At 38.1% G+C, this 15293-nt stretch overlaps 2 protein-coding genes across 3 annotated transcripts; one reads left to right on the top strand and one right to left on the bottom strand.

Moving 5' to 3' along the window:
• The first annotated feature begins 1829 nt into the window (after positions 1-1829).
• hcar2 (hydroxycarboxylic acid receptor 2) lies at positions 1830-5873 on the top strand. Of its 2 annotated transcripts, none has more exons than XM_083531227.1 (3): positions 1830-2013; positions 4498-4575; positions 4700-5873. In XM_083531227.1, the coding sequence occupies exon 3, from the start codon at positions 4734-4736 to the stop codon at positions 5652-5654; it is 921 nt and encodes a 306-aa protein (XP_083387353.1). In that variant the 5' UTR covers positions 1830-2013; positions 4498-4575; positions 4700-4733; the 3' UTR covers positions 5655-5873. The 2 variants fall into 2 exon arrangements, with proteins under 2 accessions (XP_083387353.1, XP_083387354.1); XM_083531228.1 differs by having other exon boundaries at positions 4498-4579; positions 4700-5859.
• Positions 5874-8774: 2901 nt separating this feature from the next.
• Positions 8775-14856, bottom strand: LOC310720678 (uncharacterized protein). The gene is made up of 2 exons (XM_083531452.1): positions 14295-14856; positions 8775-12874 (listed from the first exon to the last, which is right to left on the bottom strand). Exons 1-2 carry the CDS (start codon positions 14491-14493, stop codon positions 11388-11390), a joined length of 1686 nt encoding a protein of 561 aa, XP_083387578.1. The 5' UTR covers positions 14494-14856; the 3' UTR covers positions 8775-11387.
• Between the last annotated feature and the right edge of the window lie 437 nt (positions 14857-15293).

Below are 15293 nucleotides of genomic sequence, written 5' to 3' on the forward strand. Positions count from 1 at the left end.
TTTGTAGTGGAAAAAGCGTTCTTTGGACTCATTATTGAATGCAATAATCTCAATTATCACTTTATCTTTATACTTCATATTTAAATGTAAAACATTTCATTTGCAAAAACTTGCAAACTCTTTTGATACATTTATTATTAAATCTAAATTATGAACTGGTTCAAGACCACTTTTAAAAAATAGAACAAAGAAGGGATTCTTATATTATTGAAAATTTCTTTGGGGAAACTTAATTGCTGCGAAAACGTTTTTTTTTTTCTGCCACATTTTCTATTTATATGTGAGTCTAAATCTGATAGAAACAATCTTTCTCTTAACCGCTTATGTTTTTTTCTCTATGGAATTGGTAAACCAAACAAACATTTAAAAAATAAACAATGAGATTTAAATAACAGCACAGGCAACAAGGTTCTACGCTAATGGATAATAAATCCATACATTCTTTACTGTATACTTTTGTGTATCCAGTCAATTACATTTGTTTAAAAGATTTGCATGATTGCTTAACCAATTTTATTTATATGTCAAATCCATTTAAACGTCTTTTTGTTGAAAGTCTTCAATCCTATTATTGTGTAAAAAAGAATTTTTTTTATTTTATTTCAAAAGATTTTTGTATAAATGATTAGAATTGTTTAATACTTGATGATGAAAGTGACGAAATACTGACGACACACAAATAAATAAAAATATGTTGTGACTACATCTAGCTTTCAATTTACCACTAAAACCAACATTTTACTTTTCTGACTTTGTAATTAAACCGAAAGGTTTACATGACGTGCAGAACTGTAGGTCGGCGATCGTGGTTTTCCGACGTTGTTTTCTGAATAGAGCAGATGACAACTATGCCCTTTTTACGAGATGTAAATGTTGAAACCAGATGCTTTTCTTATCTAAGGAACAAATGTAAATTTCAAGAGAGTATTTAGTTCTACATTCAAGCATTCAAATATTCATGGTCGTGGGTATTTTTTGAGCATGTGGTGAGAAATAGTAAATAACCAAACTTATATTCACACTGAGTCCCACAACATTGTCTAAAGTTTTGCTCTAATTCGATCCTACAAGGCGAAATAATAAAGTACAAAACTTCTTCCCAGAACAATTACTAAGACTAGTGGGTTAATCCAAGCACATGATTTCCCCCTCTCACATACAGTATACATATTAACTTCAGCGACATTACATTAAAAAAACATACTTATGAGAGATTTCAATCCGCACTTTTAGAAAATAAAGGGTAATGAAGTGTTCATCAGTGGTTCATTGGCTAATTAAGGGTACTTAGCTGAAAAATAAAGGTTCTAATTGGAATCAATTTTACAAGGGAAACACTCAGGAATAAACTTTTAGAAGTAACCAAGCAGTGACAACTCAAAAAAGAGTGAAGTCATAATTAAAATAAAAAAACACGCAATACTTTACTTTTTATTTAATTTTTTTGTTGTTGTAAAACTTAGCTTCAGCGTTTCTGGAATTCAGGAATAGTCACAGACTTTAGTTTAAGTATTTGCAGAATTTATTGACACATTCTGTCACCGATGCCTGGTTTTACGTTCAGCAGTGATAATGAGCAACTACTAGAAGCAACTTTTTACAGAATGTTATTATCATTACCATCTGCTCCACAATCAGCGCCAGTGCTTTTGAAACTCAGCAGCGTTCGTGTAACAAATTACGTTTTGTTACACTGAATTTCAGGAGCGTACCATCAGACTGTTGCATCAGTTGTTTACTTCAAAATTTCCGTCAGGCTCCGATGGCAAATTGCATCATTGTCAATCGGTGTGAATGATGTTTGAAGGACTTGCCGGAACGTGCTCACTGTGATTGGATGCAAAATATCCCTGTGGTGTTGAATCATGGGTACTGGGCTGTGCTCTGTACCTGGGCCTGGGTTGTGTCAAACATCCTCAGTTCTTTCTAGACTTTCTGGATCCGATGTACACCAGATTCAATTGCGTATATTTGTGGACTTTGGAGAGAAAAGGAATCATTACTATAACGTCGGTAAGGTTGCAGACATTTCTGTTGGTTTCTGTCATTTCACATTTGCATCATATTTGACTATATATAAGACATCACCAGGTACAGGTGCTGCTTGTTGATTAAATATTGTTTGACATTAATGATAGAAAAAAAAAATTATAACATAGCAGGAACAATTATTAACACATGAAAATAGCTTGAGGAAGGATCAATATATGTGAGTCTACGCAAGCTGTTCTTTTTTCAAGTGCTGTAAATTAGTTATTACTTATTATTTAAACCAGTGTTGAATACGTAGCTCTTTTAAAACTCAAGGAACTGAGAAACCTCTAGGCAACATATATGTATATACCTCCTGACAGAAATGTTTCCAATTATGCCTAATAAGATGTTGCTCTCTCTCTCTCTCTCTCTCTCTCTCTCTCTCTCTATCTCTCTCTCTCTCTCTCTCTCTCTCTCTCTCTCTCTCTCTCTCTCTATCTATCTATATAGATATATATATATATATATATCAATATGCATTGCAAGAATAATTTGACGTCCTTGTTTTTTTTAATCAAACTTCTGCTTTTCTTTCAATATGTTTAACAGAAAACCGTCTCATTAAAAACGGTTTCTTTCCAGTTTAGTTTCCACATATGCAGCTGTTGGCTTCTGTTTTTCTAAATAGATCTCATATCTATAGAGATACAAAGTACTGTGAAAAAGTCTTAGGCATCCTTACTTCTATTATTTTTTTGGATGCTGTTCAGCAGAAAAAATATTGAAAAGTCATTAAAGAAAGTTCAAAGTAACATGACTTAAAAATAAATAAATAAATAAATAAAATAAAAAACTAAAATATGGTGTCCTGTAAAGAAAATAGAACCAGAATTAAGAACTTTGATTCGTTCTGACTGATGATCTGGAAAAAAAACAAGCTGTTGAAACTGCATATAGCTGAAAAAGTTTTGACTGCATTTTTTCTCACGTAATATCGACATGCTTTTTTTTTTTTTTTATTGTGTACCGTTAACTGCTCTGCAAATTCCATATCATTATTATTGCATGTACAATTTCGAATGCTTATTCTAAATATGTATAGCCTTATATGTAAAGACAAGATTGATTTTGTTCTTCTACATATGTAATTCTTTCATTATTAGTATTGAAGTTTGTGTATATATACTGCATATATGATAGAAATAATTTAAGAATTTCCAGTATTAGCATTTTTAGGGTTTTGTAAAAGTAGAATTAATATATTTGCTGCTGCTTATAATAGATTTTAAAAAGTCAATTTTAATAGAAAGATATAAAGAAAGTTTTCCCTGCTCGATGTTCTGTGAACTCGGTATATTTTGGGCAAAACTGATCTCTGACCTCGACTTACAGTCATAAAAGTTTCAATAACCAAATTGCACTTCTCCTTGTTGCTGGAGGAAAATATTTATTATGTACATTTTAAGGCCCTTAAAGTTTATTTATAAAAATACTGCCTTTTTTAAAGCTATACTATATTCATTATATTATGATTGTTTTTGAGCTAAAATAATGTGCACCAGCAACAATGAAAAAATTGAGTGCAATGGTTTGATTTTTGAGAGTACAGATGCTGCAAAACACAAATGCTATAATGTTTTATTTTATGTTCTATATACATACAACATAGAAGGTCCCCTGGTGGTCTAGTGGTTAAGATGCAGCGCTCCCACCGCTGCGACCCGGGTTCGATTCCCGGTCAGGGAACCATCCCCAGCCACTCTTAGTGCCGGTCCCAAGCCCGGATAAATTGGGGAGGGTTGCGTTAGGAAGGGCATCCAGCGTAAAACATGTGCCAAATCAAACGTGCGGAGGATCCGCTGTGGCGACCCCTAACGGGAGAAGCCGAAAAGAAATCCTATGCATACAACATAGAAGTGTGATAAGTCTGGGTGCTCCTTCGTTCTGAGGATTTTAGTGCAATCTAGTCAATCCAGACAGACAAACAAAATAATTCAAGAAAAATTATAGCGTACAATATATGTACCAGCAAGCGTACAATATTTTATACATTTATTATATAATTTTTTTTCCAAAAGTTTTTCCAAAATTTGCATGTACATTAAACGTATTTGGATTGTCATGTAATGCTTTAAAGGCATTACATGCACCTTTCTACAGAGCTATACAACTCCAAAGCAGCAATATTTTATCGCGTATGCATTACATTATATTCGAGTATGATTACTGCATTTGTCACTCATAAAAAAAAGGCCCTTTATGAAGCAAAGATACAATAATTTAGAAGGAAAAAAAGGCCAATGAAAGAAAGTGCTTAGTGCATACAGACACACTTAATGCACCTTCAGCCAAAGGAAACTGTGCATTTTAATGGTAGAAATGTTGCACACTTGAAAACAACACACCAACACCTAGTAATTTTTTTTTGTCCTAAATCACTTCCTGTTTCTTTGAATATTGCTGGGGTTCTACTAGCAAGAGTTCACTTTGGGAGAACGGTGTCTAAATTGTCTTCCCATCCAGGGTGTATTCCGGCCTCCTGCACTGTGTTCCTGGGATACGCTCCGGATCCTCCTGCTCGGGATAAAGCTCTTACTGAAAGTGAGTAAGTGAGATTACGTATATATGCCATATATAGTATATAGAGTATGACAGATGCTGTACAACCCACATGCAATAATATATTATTCTCTTTTCTAATACATTTGCATATCTTTTATTTCAGTCTTCTTGTTCAAATTCGCCCCAGTTTTTGACCAATGGAGATGAGTAATGACAGCAATATTTCACAGTTTTTCGATGGAAATGCCTCCATAGCTAAAAATACAGGGTGCCACCACATGCCTGAGGTCATCCTCTTCTACATGGCCATGCAGTTTATTAACATGTTCATGGGCATCCCAGCCAACATCATGGTCCTTTGGCTGATCCGCCACAACCGACACGACTCGTCCACTTCGGACATATTTATTTGGCACCTGGCTGTCCTGGACACCTGCTTCTGCCTCATCCCACCACTGGAGCTGGCCGTCCAACTGTACCTGACTGCCAGCAGCCCTTGGTACGTTCTGCGCTTCTTCTATGGCATCAAGGACTCGTCTCCACTCTTCCTGGCATGTATCTGTCTGGACCGCTACATGGCCGTGTGCCATCCCATTATCTTCTCCAACCTGAAGGATCAGAGCCATCGTCCTGTGTGCGCCGGTGTCGTGTGGTTCGTTGCGCTAGTGTACGCCGTACTGAAGTGTGTGGGCACCATCCCCAACTTTGAGAAAGTCTTTACAGTCGTGATCCTGGCCACGTTCCTTTTCATGCTTTTCTGCAACATTTCCATACTATGGGTGCTCAGACAATCAGGTCCAGGCAAAGACGACATGCACCCGGTCAAGAAAAAAGCTTTCAAGATGGTGCTGATTATTTTAGCCATTACAGTTTTTAACTACTTTCCTCCCGTTGCGCTCTTCCCATTTCAGAGCTATTTCTCTCCCTATGTGTTTAAATGTTATATCCATTTCATAGCTTTTGGCTTCATGGACATCAGCAGCAGCATCCAGCCCGTCCTGTACCTGTCCAATAAGAAGCCGCAATGTCCAGCGTGGTGTTGTGTGGGCTGCAACACTCAAGACACAGAGACTGGAAAAACAAGCGAGTGCTCCACAGTGTATACTACAAATAAATAGATGGGGAGTAAAAATGTTTCATACAATTAACATTATTTACCCAAAAGGTAATTTTTTCAATGGAGCATGTGACCCAGAATGTAAAAATTATTTGATCATGTGTGAAATGGAATTATTTAGGTGAGAAAGTATAGAAAAACGTATTAACATGCAAATAAATAAATCGTAGAGCAAAAACGACTTACTGTAAACTTGTGACAATGTAAATAATAAAATATGTTTATGTTTGTTGCTTTAAAATGGATTTGACTGATTGCATTATTAATGATTAATGAACACAAGGACACGTTTCTTTCCTTATTTATTTTTTCTTATTGATAATTAAAGTGTCTATAAATTGCTTTGAACATACATTTCTTAGAGCATAAAATCTTAGGTACTTGGACACTAAAAGATTACGTTATTAAGTTAGCATTTTATAAAAGTATATATATATGTGATCATTTTACTTTGGTTAGCAAATAAATAGCAATTTTGATTAATTTATTATTATAACAGGATGACAGGATTATAAACTATTATAAGATAAACTAAGGGTAATAGCCATTCTTTTGTACAAGTATTCAAGGACTCGTATATATCCCGACTATAAGACGAGCCTGATTATAAGACGACCACCTTTCTTCTCTTTTTGAAAAATGATTTTTGAAGTCCAACTTTTGTCTTTTTATACAGAAAATGTTTTTATTTAAAAATACTTTTCATATACCAGATCATATATTACCTGCGGCAAATCTGGATTTAATTAGCCTAGGCTGTCCTTCTCATTGTGAAACAACATGCCCATTCCCATGCCTGGAGTATCCACACTTACTGCAGGCTGCGTACAGATGCACTTGCAGGTCTATCTGAGCTCACCATCTTCTGACATGCCGTATTTCTTGTCTGTTTGACAGTTGTTAGATAACTTTAACAGATAAATAAGCATTTATCACCATAAGCTCGATTGTAGTTTCATTAGGTTGCTTCTGTCCAGGGAACTCTGGTCTAAAAGTCTAGAGTCTAGAGCACCCCTAAAAAGTCTAGAGCACCCCTCACATTTCAGCAACCGTTTTAGTATATTCTTCTAAAGAGACAATACTATAGAAATAAAACTTGGATATATTTTAGAGTAGTTAATGTGCAGCTTATGTAGCAGTACAGACTTACTGTCCTTTGAAAATAACAAAACAGCCATTATTGTCTAAATAGCTGGCAACAAAAGTGAGTACACCCTAAGTGATAACAGCTGTAAGTCACTTACCCATGCAAAGCCACGTGTCCTATTCATCATGTTTATGTTTGTGTCTGCTTGACAGGACCATACAAATTTGTGTAAAAATTTGTGAAAAAATATTTTCTTATAGCAGTTACAATTTGGTGCTTTGAGTCCAATTCTCTCATACTGACCACTGGATGTTCAACATGACACCCCATGGCAAAGAACTCTGAAGATTCGAGAATTTGAATTGTTGCTTTCCACAAAATGTGGCCATGGCTATAAGAAGATCAGTAACACACTTTAAAACTGAGTCACAGTACAGTACAGGGTCATACAGAGTTTTACCATTAAAGAAATTAAGTCCTTGTGTTGTGCGTCAGGTGCAGAAGCTGCTTCAAAAAGCAAACGCACGAGTGTCGTAGCGTTGCTTTAGAGGTTGCAGAAGCGGAAAGGGTTAGGGTTACCAAGAGCATGGTGGTGGTAACATCATGGTCCGGGACTGCATGAGTGCTGCTGGTACTGGGGATCTGCGGTTCATTAAGGGAAACATGGATTGTGACATTCTGAAGCAGAAATGATGCCCTCCATTTTTGCAGATTTTCAAAATGATAATGACTACAAGCACATCGCCAAGATGACAACTGCCTTGCTTATTGTGGAGGTGATGGAGTGACTAAGTATGTCTCCAGACCTGAACCGTATTGAGAACCTGTGGGGCATCCACAAGTGGAAGGTGAAGAACATCCTGCAGCTCTGTGATGTCATTATGGAGGAATGGAAGAAGATCCCAGCAACAACCTGGGAAACTGAAAAGGCTGAGAAAAGCCCATCTCCCTCCCCTCATCCTAGCCATGTTCTACAGAGGGATCGAGAGCATCCTGAGCAACTGCATCACTGCCTGGTTTGAGAACTAATCGCAAGACCCTACAGAGATTAGTGAGGACAGCTGAGACCATCGTAGTCTCTCTCCCTTTCATCACGGACATTTACACCACACGCTGCATCCCCAAAGTCAACAGAATTGTGGACGACCCCACACACCCTTCACACACATTTTTCACTCCCCTACCATCATGAATGAGGTTTCAAAGCATTCGGGTCTGATGTCCAGACTGTGCAACAGTTTCTTCACTCAAGAACCCATAAGGTTCCTCAACACACAGAACTGAACTGTGCCAAACTCTCTCTCACACACACACCTGTGTGTTACTGAACTGTTACAACCTGAACTCAACACACACTCAATACTTCAATTCATACACATGCATGTTTTCAGCACCACCCATATGATACACATTATACTGTAAACTGTGCTGTTTTGTGCCTTTTATGCACTTTATGTGGAGAGGACAACTTACTTTAGTCCTTAGCTCCATGTTCTGTAGCTCTATGTTGCTTTATGTAACACCAGGGTTCTGTAGAAACGTTGCCAGTGTGTAGTCAGTCAGCTGTATATGGATGAAATGAAAATAAAAGCTTCTTGACTTGATATAGGACGTCTCTAGATTCTGGATGCAGTGGCATTAAATTCTTCTTTCACTTGGACTTGGAAACTCAAACCTGTTCCAACATCACAATGCACCACTGAACAAAGCCCGCTCCATGAAAATATGGTTTACATGGGATGGAGTGAAAGATCTTAAATGGCGTTCTAGAGCACTGACCTCAACTCAATTGAACAGCTTTGGGATGATTTGGAACCCTGACTGCACCCCAGGCCTCCTCACCCTACATTGCGAACACCTTTGCGCCAGAATAAGCACAAATCTCCACAAACGCACTTCAGAATCTATTGGAACATCATCTCAGAAATGAGAAGGTTAATATAACTGCATTGCGCCACCAATCCCAGTCTAGAGACTAGTATAGTATAGTATAGTATAGAAAACATTTTGGTTTAAAACATGACACTTTAAAAATTGGATTTTTCATTTCATTTATTAGGATGGAATGACGATTGCAAAAATGGCTTCATTTCCACTACATTTCCACAAAGTAAACAATTTTATTATACTGTGTACATACTTTAACATTTTTATCTAAACTTATTTTATCAAGGGGAATTTGGTTTAAAAAAAAAAAAAAGAATAAAAAGGGAAAAACTAAAACACGACGATGTGCGCACTTTAAATGGATTCTGCAATGCGTTTGGTCACAAAGCTAAGCTCGTTAATATCTTTAATAAACTACCATCATTTTCACAAGTATGGATTTTCGTAAATCAGTTTAGTTCAAGACTGTGGTCAAGTTCGACATGGTTCCTTTGTGCTGAAACAGATATTGAAAAAGCGCCAAAAGTAACGTTAATACTCAATTTTTTATATAAAATGGATAAAAAATTTGACCGAATTAAAAAGAATTCTAATAAAACAATTCCAATGGAAGTATATGCAATGTTAAAAAAAAATGTTTGCACTCTTTTTTTACTGGTGTGGAGAAATGGCCGAAACAGAAATCACTATATCTAGCGCACACAAACGGCCAAAATAAATTATAATTTAAAAAAAATAATAATAATAAAAAAAAGTTGGCTAATATAAAAATCACACATTAATTAAGATACAAGAACAAAAACAAACAAATTCAGCATCTTTGATCAGTACAATACAGTTAGTCATGATTTGAGAATTTAAATAGTCCTTTTATTTTAATTAATAACAGTTAACGGCAGTATAACACTGGTTAATTGATTCCTTTGAAAGTAATTAAAAAAATAAAATAAAAACACCTCCTTTCAAAACATAGAATTCAGTTTCCAGTGAGATTTAAGTGTTGACTGCAAACATGGAGCAGGGAATCTTGGGTAAATTTTAAGCGCCAATAAAATCTACCTTAAAAAAAATGAGGAAAATGTATTTAAAAACAAAACAAAGGAATCATGAGAATGTACCTCACATTAGATACTGTATTATTAAAGAACATTTACATGAAAACATTTTCATTGGATTCACTGAACGTATTGTTCTATTTGGCCAAAACACGACGGTTTGGGAAAACACCGATTGGGGGCTGCTATGATCTTTTCTGGCACACACCCAGTCCAGAAGAGCCTATAGTTTCAAGAACTATAAATAAAATATCAATTTTTGCAATGTGAATTGTTTTTCAAGGCCACCAAATGTAACTGTGGATGTATTTGAATATTGCAATTGATTCCACAAAACAGATTTTCATTCAAATGGTGAAAGTTACTTGCATTCAAGTTACTCAATTATGAGCCAATAATAACTATCAAAGTGTCATTTTATAAAGTGTTAACAGTTAAAACAGCAGGTGAAACCTTGTGAATGGTTATTTAACCCATCTTTGGTTAACGGAAGTCTAAATATTGAATAGATGAGGTATCGAAAACTATTCAGCCGTTCATTAATTTATTCATCTGTAGTAACCGCTTTATCTCGATCCAGTCCGTAATGGACTTTGGACCTACACTGGGATCACGTAGCATAAAGAGGGAACCAGATTATCTCAGAACACCATGTTCGCTTAATCACACCAAGGGACGAAGGAGAATGGCCAATTCACCTTCTGTAAGGCTTTTGGGTGGGGAGAGAAAACCGAATTAAACCAGGAGGAACCTCGAAGTCTAAGATAAGCATAAGGTGCAAGTATCACGCCAAATTCTTTTTTTTTAACCTAATAAATTGCCATAATAAAACTTACCAAAATTAAATCCGAAACTTCGTTCACACGTCTAGCAGAATAACTTGTGTAAATAAATCGCAAACGTCATGTTTGACAAACGTTCAGCTACTTTTGTCCTTGACTGTGCAATAAAGGGTTGAAAAGCAAAACGAAATGCACCTGAATCGCACCTGGTGCCACTTCATTGGGTACGGCTACGTGCATTCATCGACTTCACATGTAGATCTACTGATTAGTTCACTTTGTAGACACAATACTGACTGCATAAAAATAAAAGCCCTCTAATCACTGAACAGGACCAACAGTGGACTATTTTGGATGGTGGATCATTTCAGCACAGTGACCCCAGTGACATTACAGTATCAGTTCGAATTGTATTACCTGCTAACTCATAAGTTGGTGGATACTTTCTAAACCAAAAAGGCAGACAGCAGGTTTGCGCTCAGAAAAGAGACGAGCTTTGGTCTCTGACTGTTAATGAAATGACCGGTGAGTGTACAAGTCTTTTAAATCTCATCATTGTCAAGGAACTGAGAGTTTGAATGCCGTTGACCCCATGGCCATCGATGGCTGAGACTCGACAAGTAAAACTGGCCGACTCTATGGGTGAGACGGATGACGTACTATGAACGTCAGCGAATCGTGTGCATCTGCACGCTCGTGTATGTAGAAGAAGGTGGATAGCACTTTAATGTACTTGATACCTCAACAAATATCCATTTCACTACTGTATCGAGAAAAGCCCACCATCTAAATAACATCTGCTTAACAATACCCCTGTTCTGTTAGTGGATGGGGTAGTGGGGGCTTTTGTTAAACTAATAATACAAGGTGGCCTGAACGGAAGGCATACCTAATAAACTGGCCAGTGTAAGAAAAGCCTTCATTCACTCCATTTCTTCCAAATTTTGCACTTCATCGTCATCAACATTTTGGTCTTCCATTGGCGACGCCTCATCGACACCTTTCAGTATGGTTTCCTCTTTGGCGTGGAGTTGCTCGTGTCTTTTCAGATGGCTGGCCCTGCTAAAGCTCTTGTCGCAGCGTAGGCAGGTGTGAAGCTTCTCTCCGGTGTGGGTCAGCTGATGCAGCTTGAGGCTGCTGGCCACGGTGAAGGTGCGTCCGCATATTCCGCATTCGTACGGCCTTTCGCCCGTGTGCATGCGCATGTGGATGCTCAGGTGGCCTGCCTGGCTGAAGGTTTTTTCGCAGAGGTCGCAGTGGTACGGCCGCTCGCCCGTGTGCACGCGCAGGTGCGTTTTGAGGTCGCCTTGGCTGTTGAACCTTTTTCCGCACTGGCTGCAACAATGGGGTTTTTCTCCGCTGTGAATCCGGAGATGGATCCTCAGGTTGCCGGCGCTGGCAAAGGTCTTGGCGCAGACGCTGCATGAGTACGGACGTTCGCCCGTGTGCGTCCGGAGGTGCACCTTGAGCTGGTTGTGTTCAGTAAAGCGCTTGGCGCAATGCGGGCAGGCGTACGGTTTCTCGCCGGTGTGGGTTCGTTTGTGGATCCTGAGCTGGCCCTGATGACCGTAACTCTTTCCGCACAGGTTACAGGAATATGGTCTCTCGCCTGTGTGGGTGCGCTGATGGTTTTTCAGGAGGTCGGCTCGGCTGAAACCCTTCCCACAGTAGCTGCAGATGTGAGCTCTTTCCGAGCTATGAGTTCTCATGTGTATGTTAAGCGACGCCATTCGGCCAAAGCTCTTCTCGCAAAGCGCGCAGTGGAAGGATTTGTCTTTCGAAACTTTCGAGTTGGCAGAGTCCTTCGAGTGAAAGTTTTCTATAAACTCCTTGTCTGGTTCTAAAACCGATCCGACATCACTTTCAAAACAGACACCGAGAGCGGCGTCCTCAGTCGGCTCTTCGACGTCTTCCTCCGAGACGCTGTGTGCAGACTTCTCCGATTCGTGTTGCCCCATATCGCTGGCTTCATCTTCACTCACAGTACTGCTCATGTGCTTATTGGACACCATGGTTACATGGATATCATCACCACTTGTCCTGGACGGGGCTGCTGGAGATCCAGTGTAACATTCCGAAAAGCTCTCCTCAGACCCTTCTACTTTAATGAGTTTCGTTGTCAGGTTAACGGGGGATTGGCGATTTAATGCATTGTTGTCATCTTCAAAGTCTGGGTCGGCCTTAACGTAAGGTACTGTGGTACTCTGCACTTCTTTATCTGACTGATGTGTTCCGCTGTTGGTTGAAAGAGGACTCGGGTTATGTAACGCAGGCTTAGAGCTTCCTGCTTTCTTTCCGCAATCGTCCCTCTGTTTTTGAGAGGCTTTCCCTGAACCCTTATGTCGAGGTAAAGTTGGATGAGGATGGAGAAGTGTTCCTAAGTCCCCATCAACACCAAGATTGTAATCCACTGCAAAAACAGAAAAATAAATAAATAAAATTTAAAGCTCAGGAATATCTTGTAACAAATGCTTATATTTACTAGACAACAGTGCTGAGCAACACGCTTTTACGTCATTTTTATTTGAGTTATGTGATGGACTGTCTCTAGACGTCTTCACAAGTCTTTCAACTGAGTTATGAGATTGTGTGCTTGTACAGCGAGTTTTACTATGTTGCACTACAGAGAATGCATGAATAAGCCAATCAGTACGCAGCTTGAAGATTATAAAATTTAACTTCTGTCTGCTCATGTTCTTAGAGCACAGGGATGCCAACTTTCTGCAGACGTGCCAGGTAACGTTTTCTCTTTTGCTTTTACCCACTGAATGCTGAGTTTTAAAACTTTGTGTACAGTATTTTTTCCCCACAACACCACCTACTCTCTTCTGCAGACATGAGCTCACAGCCAAGATCGTTCAGGGATTCCTACTCAAACTAAGATTGTGGTTCCAGGTTATGGATGTGCACATGATTTTGATCGTTTCAGCAGTGGTTGAATCGAAATACACATTTTTCAGCAGTCATTTTTTTTTTTTTTTTGCATTTCTACCAGTGGTGGATGAAGTACACAAACCATGAACTTGAGTTACAGTTAAAGATACGCTAAGTAAAATATTCCTCCAGTAAAAGTGCTCCATTTATTTGCATTCAAATGTACTTAAGTATCCAAAGTACTGTGATTTATTACAGCTAAAATTATATATTTCTGTCACAAGGCTCTTTGCTTAATCAGCTGTGTGAAAAGACTATTTATAGAAATGATTAATCGTTCAAACACTGGTTGACATCTTTAATAATGACAACAATTGTGTAAATAATTCCTCGGGTGTTGTTGCAAGTTAAAGTCAGAAGTTTCAACCATCATTTATTCCTATCAAAAGTTTTGTTTTCTGTTGAACCAGTTCAATTGAACACATTTTATTTACTATAACAGAGCTCGTATTTTGTACGCGATTACATAAACGTGAAAAGGTGCTTTTTACTTGTCACATTAAAGAAATTCTTCACAAATTCCAGCGCTGTTAGGATGCTGTGGGTCAGAGTGCAGGGTCAGCCATGATACAGCGCCCCTAGAGTACGGGAGGTGAAGGGTTAAGGGACTTGATCAGAGGCCAAAGTCAGGCAGTTTGGTGATTATGGGGATTAAACCCCCGACCTTATGATCAGTAATCCAAAGCCTGAACTACAACTTCACCCAAAATACATACAAGTTATAGACATAAATGAATAATCATATCTTGGCAAATTGAACATGAACGAAGCCGAGAGACTGTGAAACTGCCTATCATCTGTTTAATTGCATGTCTTTTATTGGTTTATAGTTTAATTTCTTTCCAGTCGTTTGTTTACATGCGCTTAATAACTCATTGTGGTGAAACATCTCATACCTACTGGGACCGGACACACGCTGGCCTCCTGAACGCGCAGTTTTTCCCGCAGCGTCTCGTTTTCGGATGTAATCCGCCGGATTTGTCCCTGGTACTCGGCCAAAGTCTGGTCTACAGAGTCCAGGATGTTATCCACAGTCGCCTTGAAGATCTCGTTAAGAGAAGACTCGAGGAAAGCCTTCAGGTTCTTCGAGTTCATTGTTGCGACCTAAACAAAAAGGCATAAACTGAGGGAAAGGATAAAAAACCGTGAGGAGTCTCCTGAACAACACCGAGACACTTCCAGAGCTCTGGGTCTCCACTCGACAGCGGGCTAAGCTACACGTCTGCGTTTGGGTGACGCAGAAAAACAGACGCTTGTGCAAAAAACCACAACAAAATAAATAAACCGAATCGACAATCTAACTTGCTTAGGTTTCAAACACAAACCTGGTATCTGTTTATATCGGTTTCCTTTTAAACCAGTTTGTGGAATCAACAGAACAAATTTGATCAACCGCAGGCGTCTCCAAAGAGCCTGACTAGCTCTGTGGTTCTGGGTTTTATATATATTTATATACGCGCTTGACTTACACTGCCGCCCCCTACGGTGCGGAGGAGATACTGCACCCTATTCCGTAGTAAAACTATGATTCTGTCTGATTTGAAATCTACATACAAAATCAAATCAAAACTAAATAATACATTAGATAAAAATACAACATCCATAAATGATAAAAAAAACATACATTATATATATATATATATATATATATATATATATATATATATATATATATATATATATATATATATATATATATATATAGACTTTGCCAGACTTTGCTTGTGTGATGCACATTTTGATATAACATACTAGAAAGAGAACAGCAAACAACAACAACAACAAAAACAAAAGCATAAAAAAAACCCCAAAGGAGCTGCATAATTTAATTTTCTTATTTAATGCGACTTAAATCTGTATTACCGTATAACTTGCCTTCCAAAAGGTAATAAATC

The sequence above is a fragment of the Silurus aristotelis genome (genome assembly GCF_946808225.1).
Source record: "Silurus aristotelis genome assembly, chromosome: 26".
NCBI lineage: Eukaryota > Metazoa > Chordata > Actinopteri > Siluriformes > Siluridae > Silurus > Silurus aristotelis.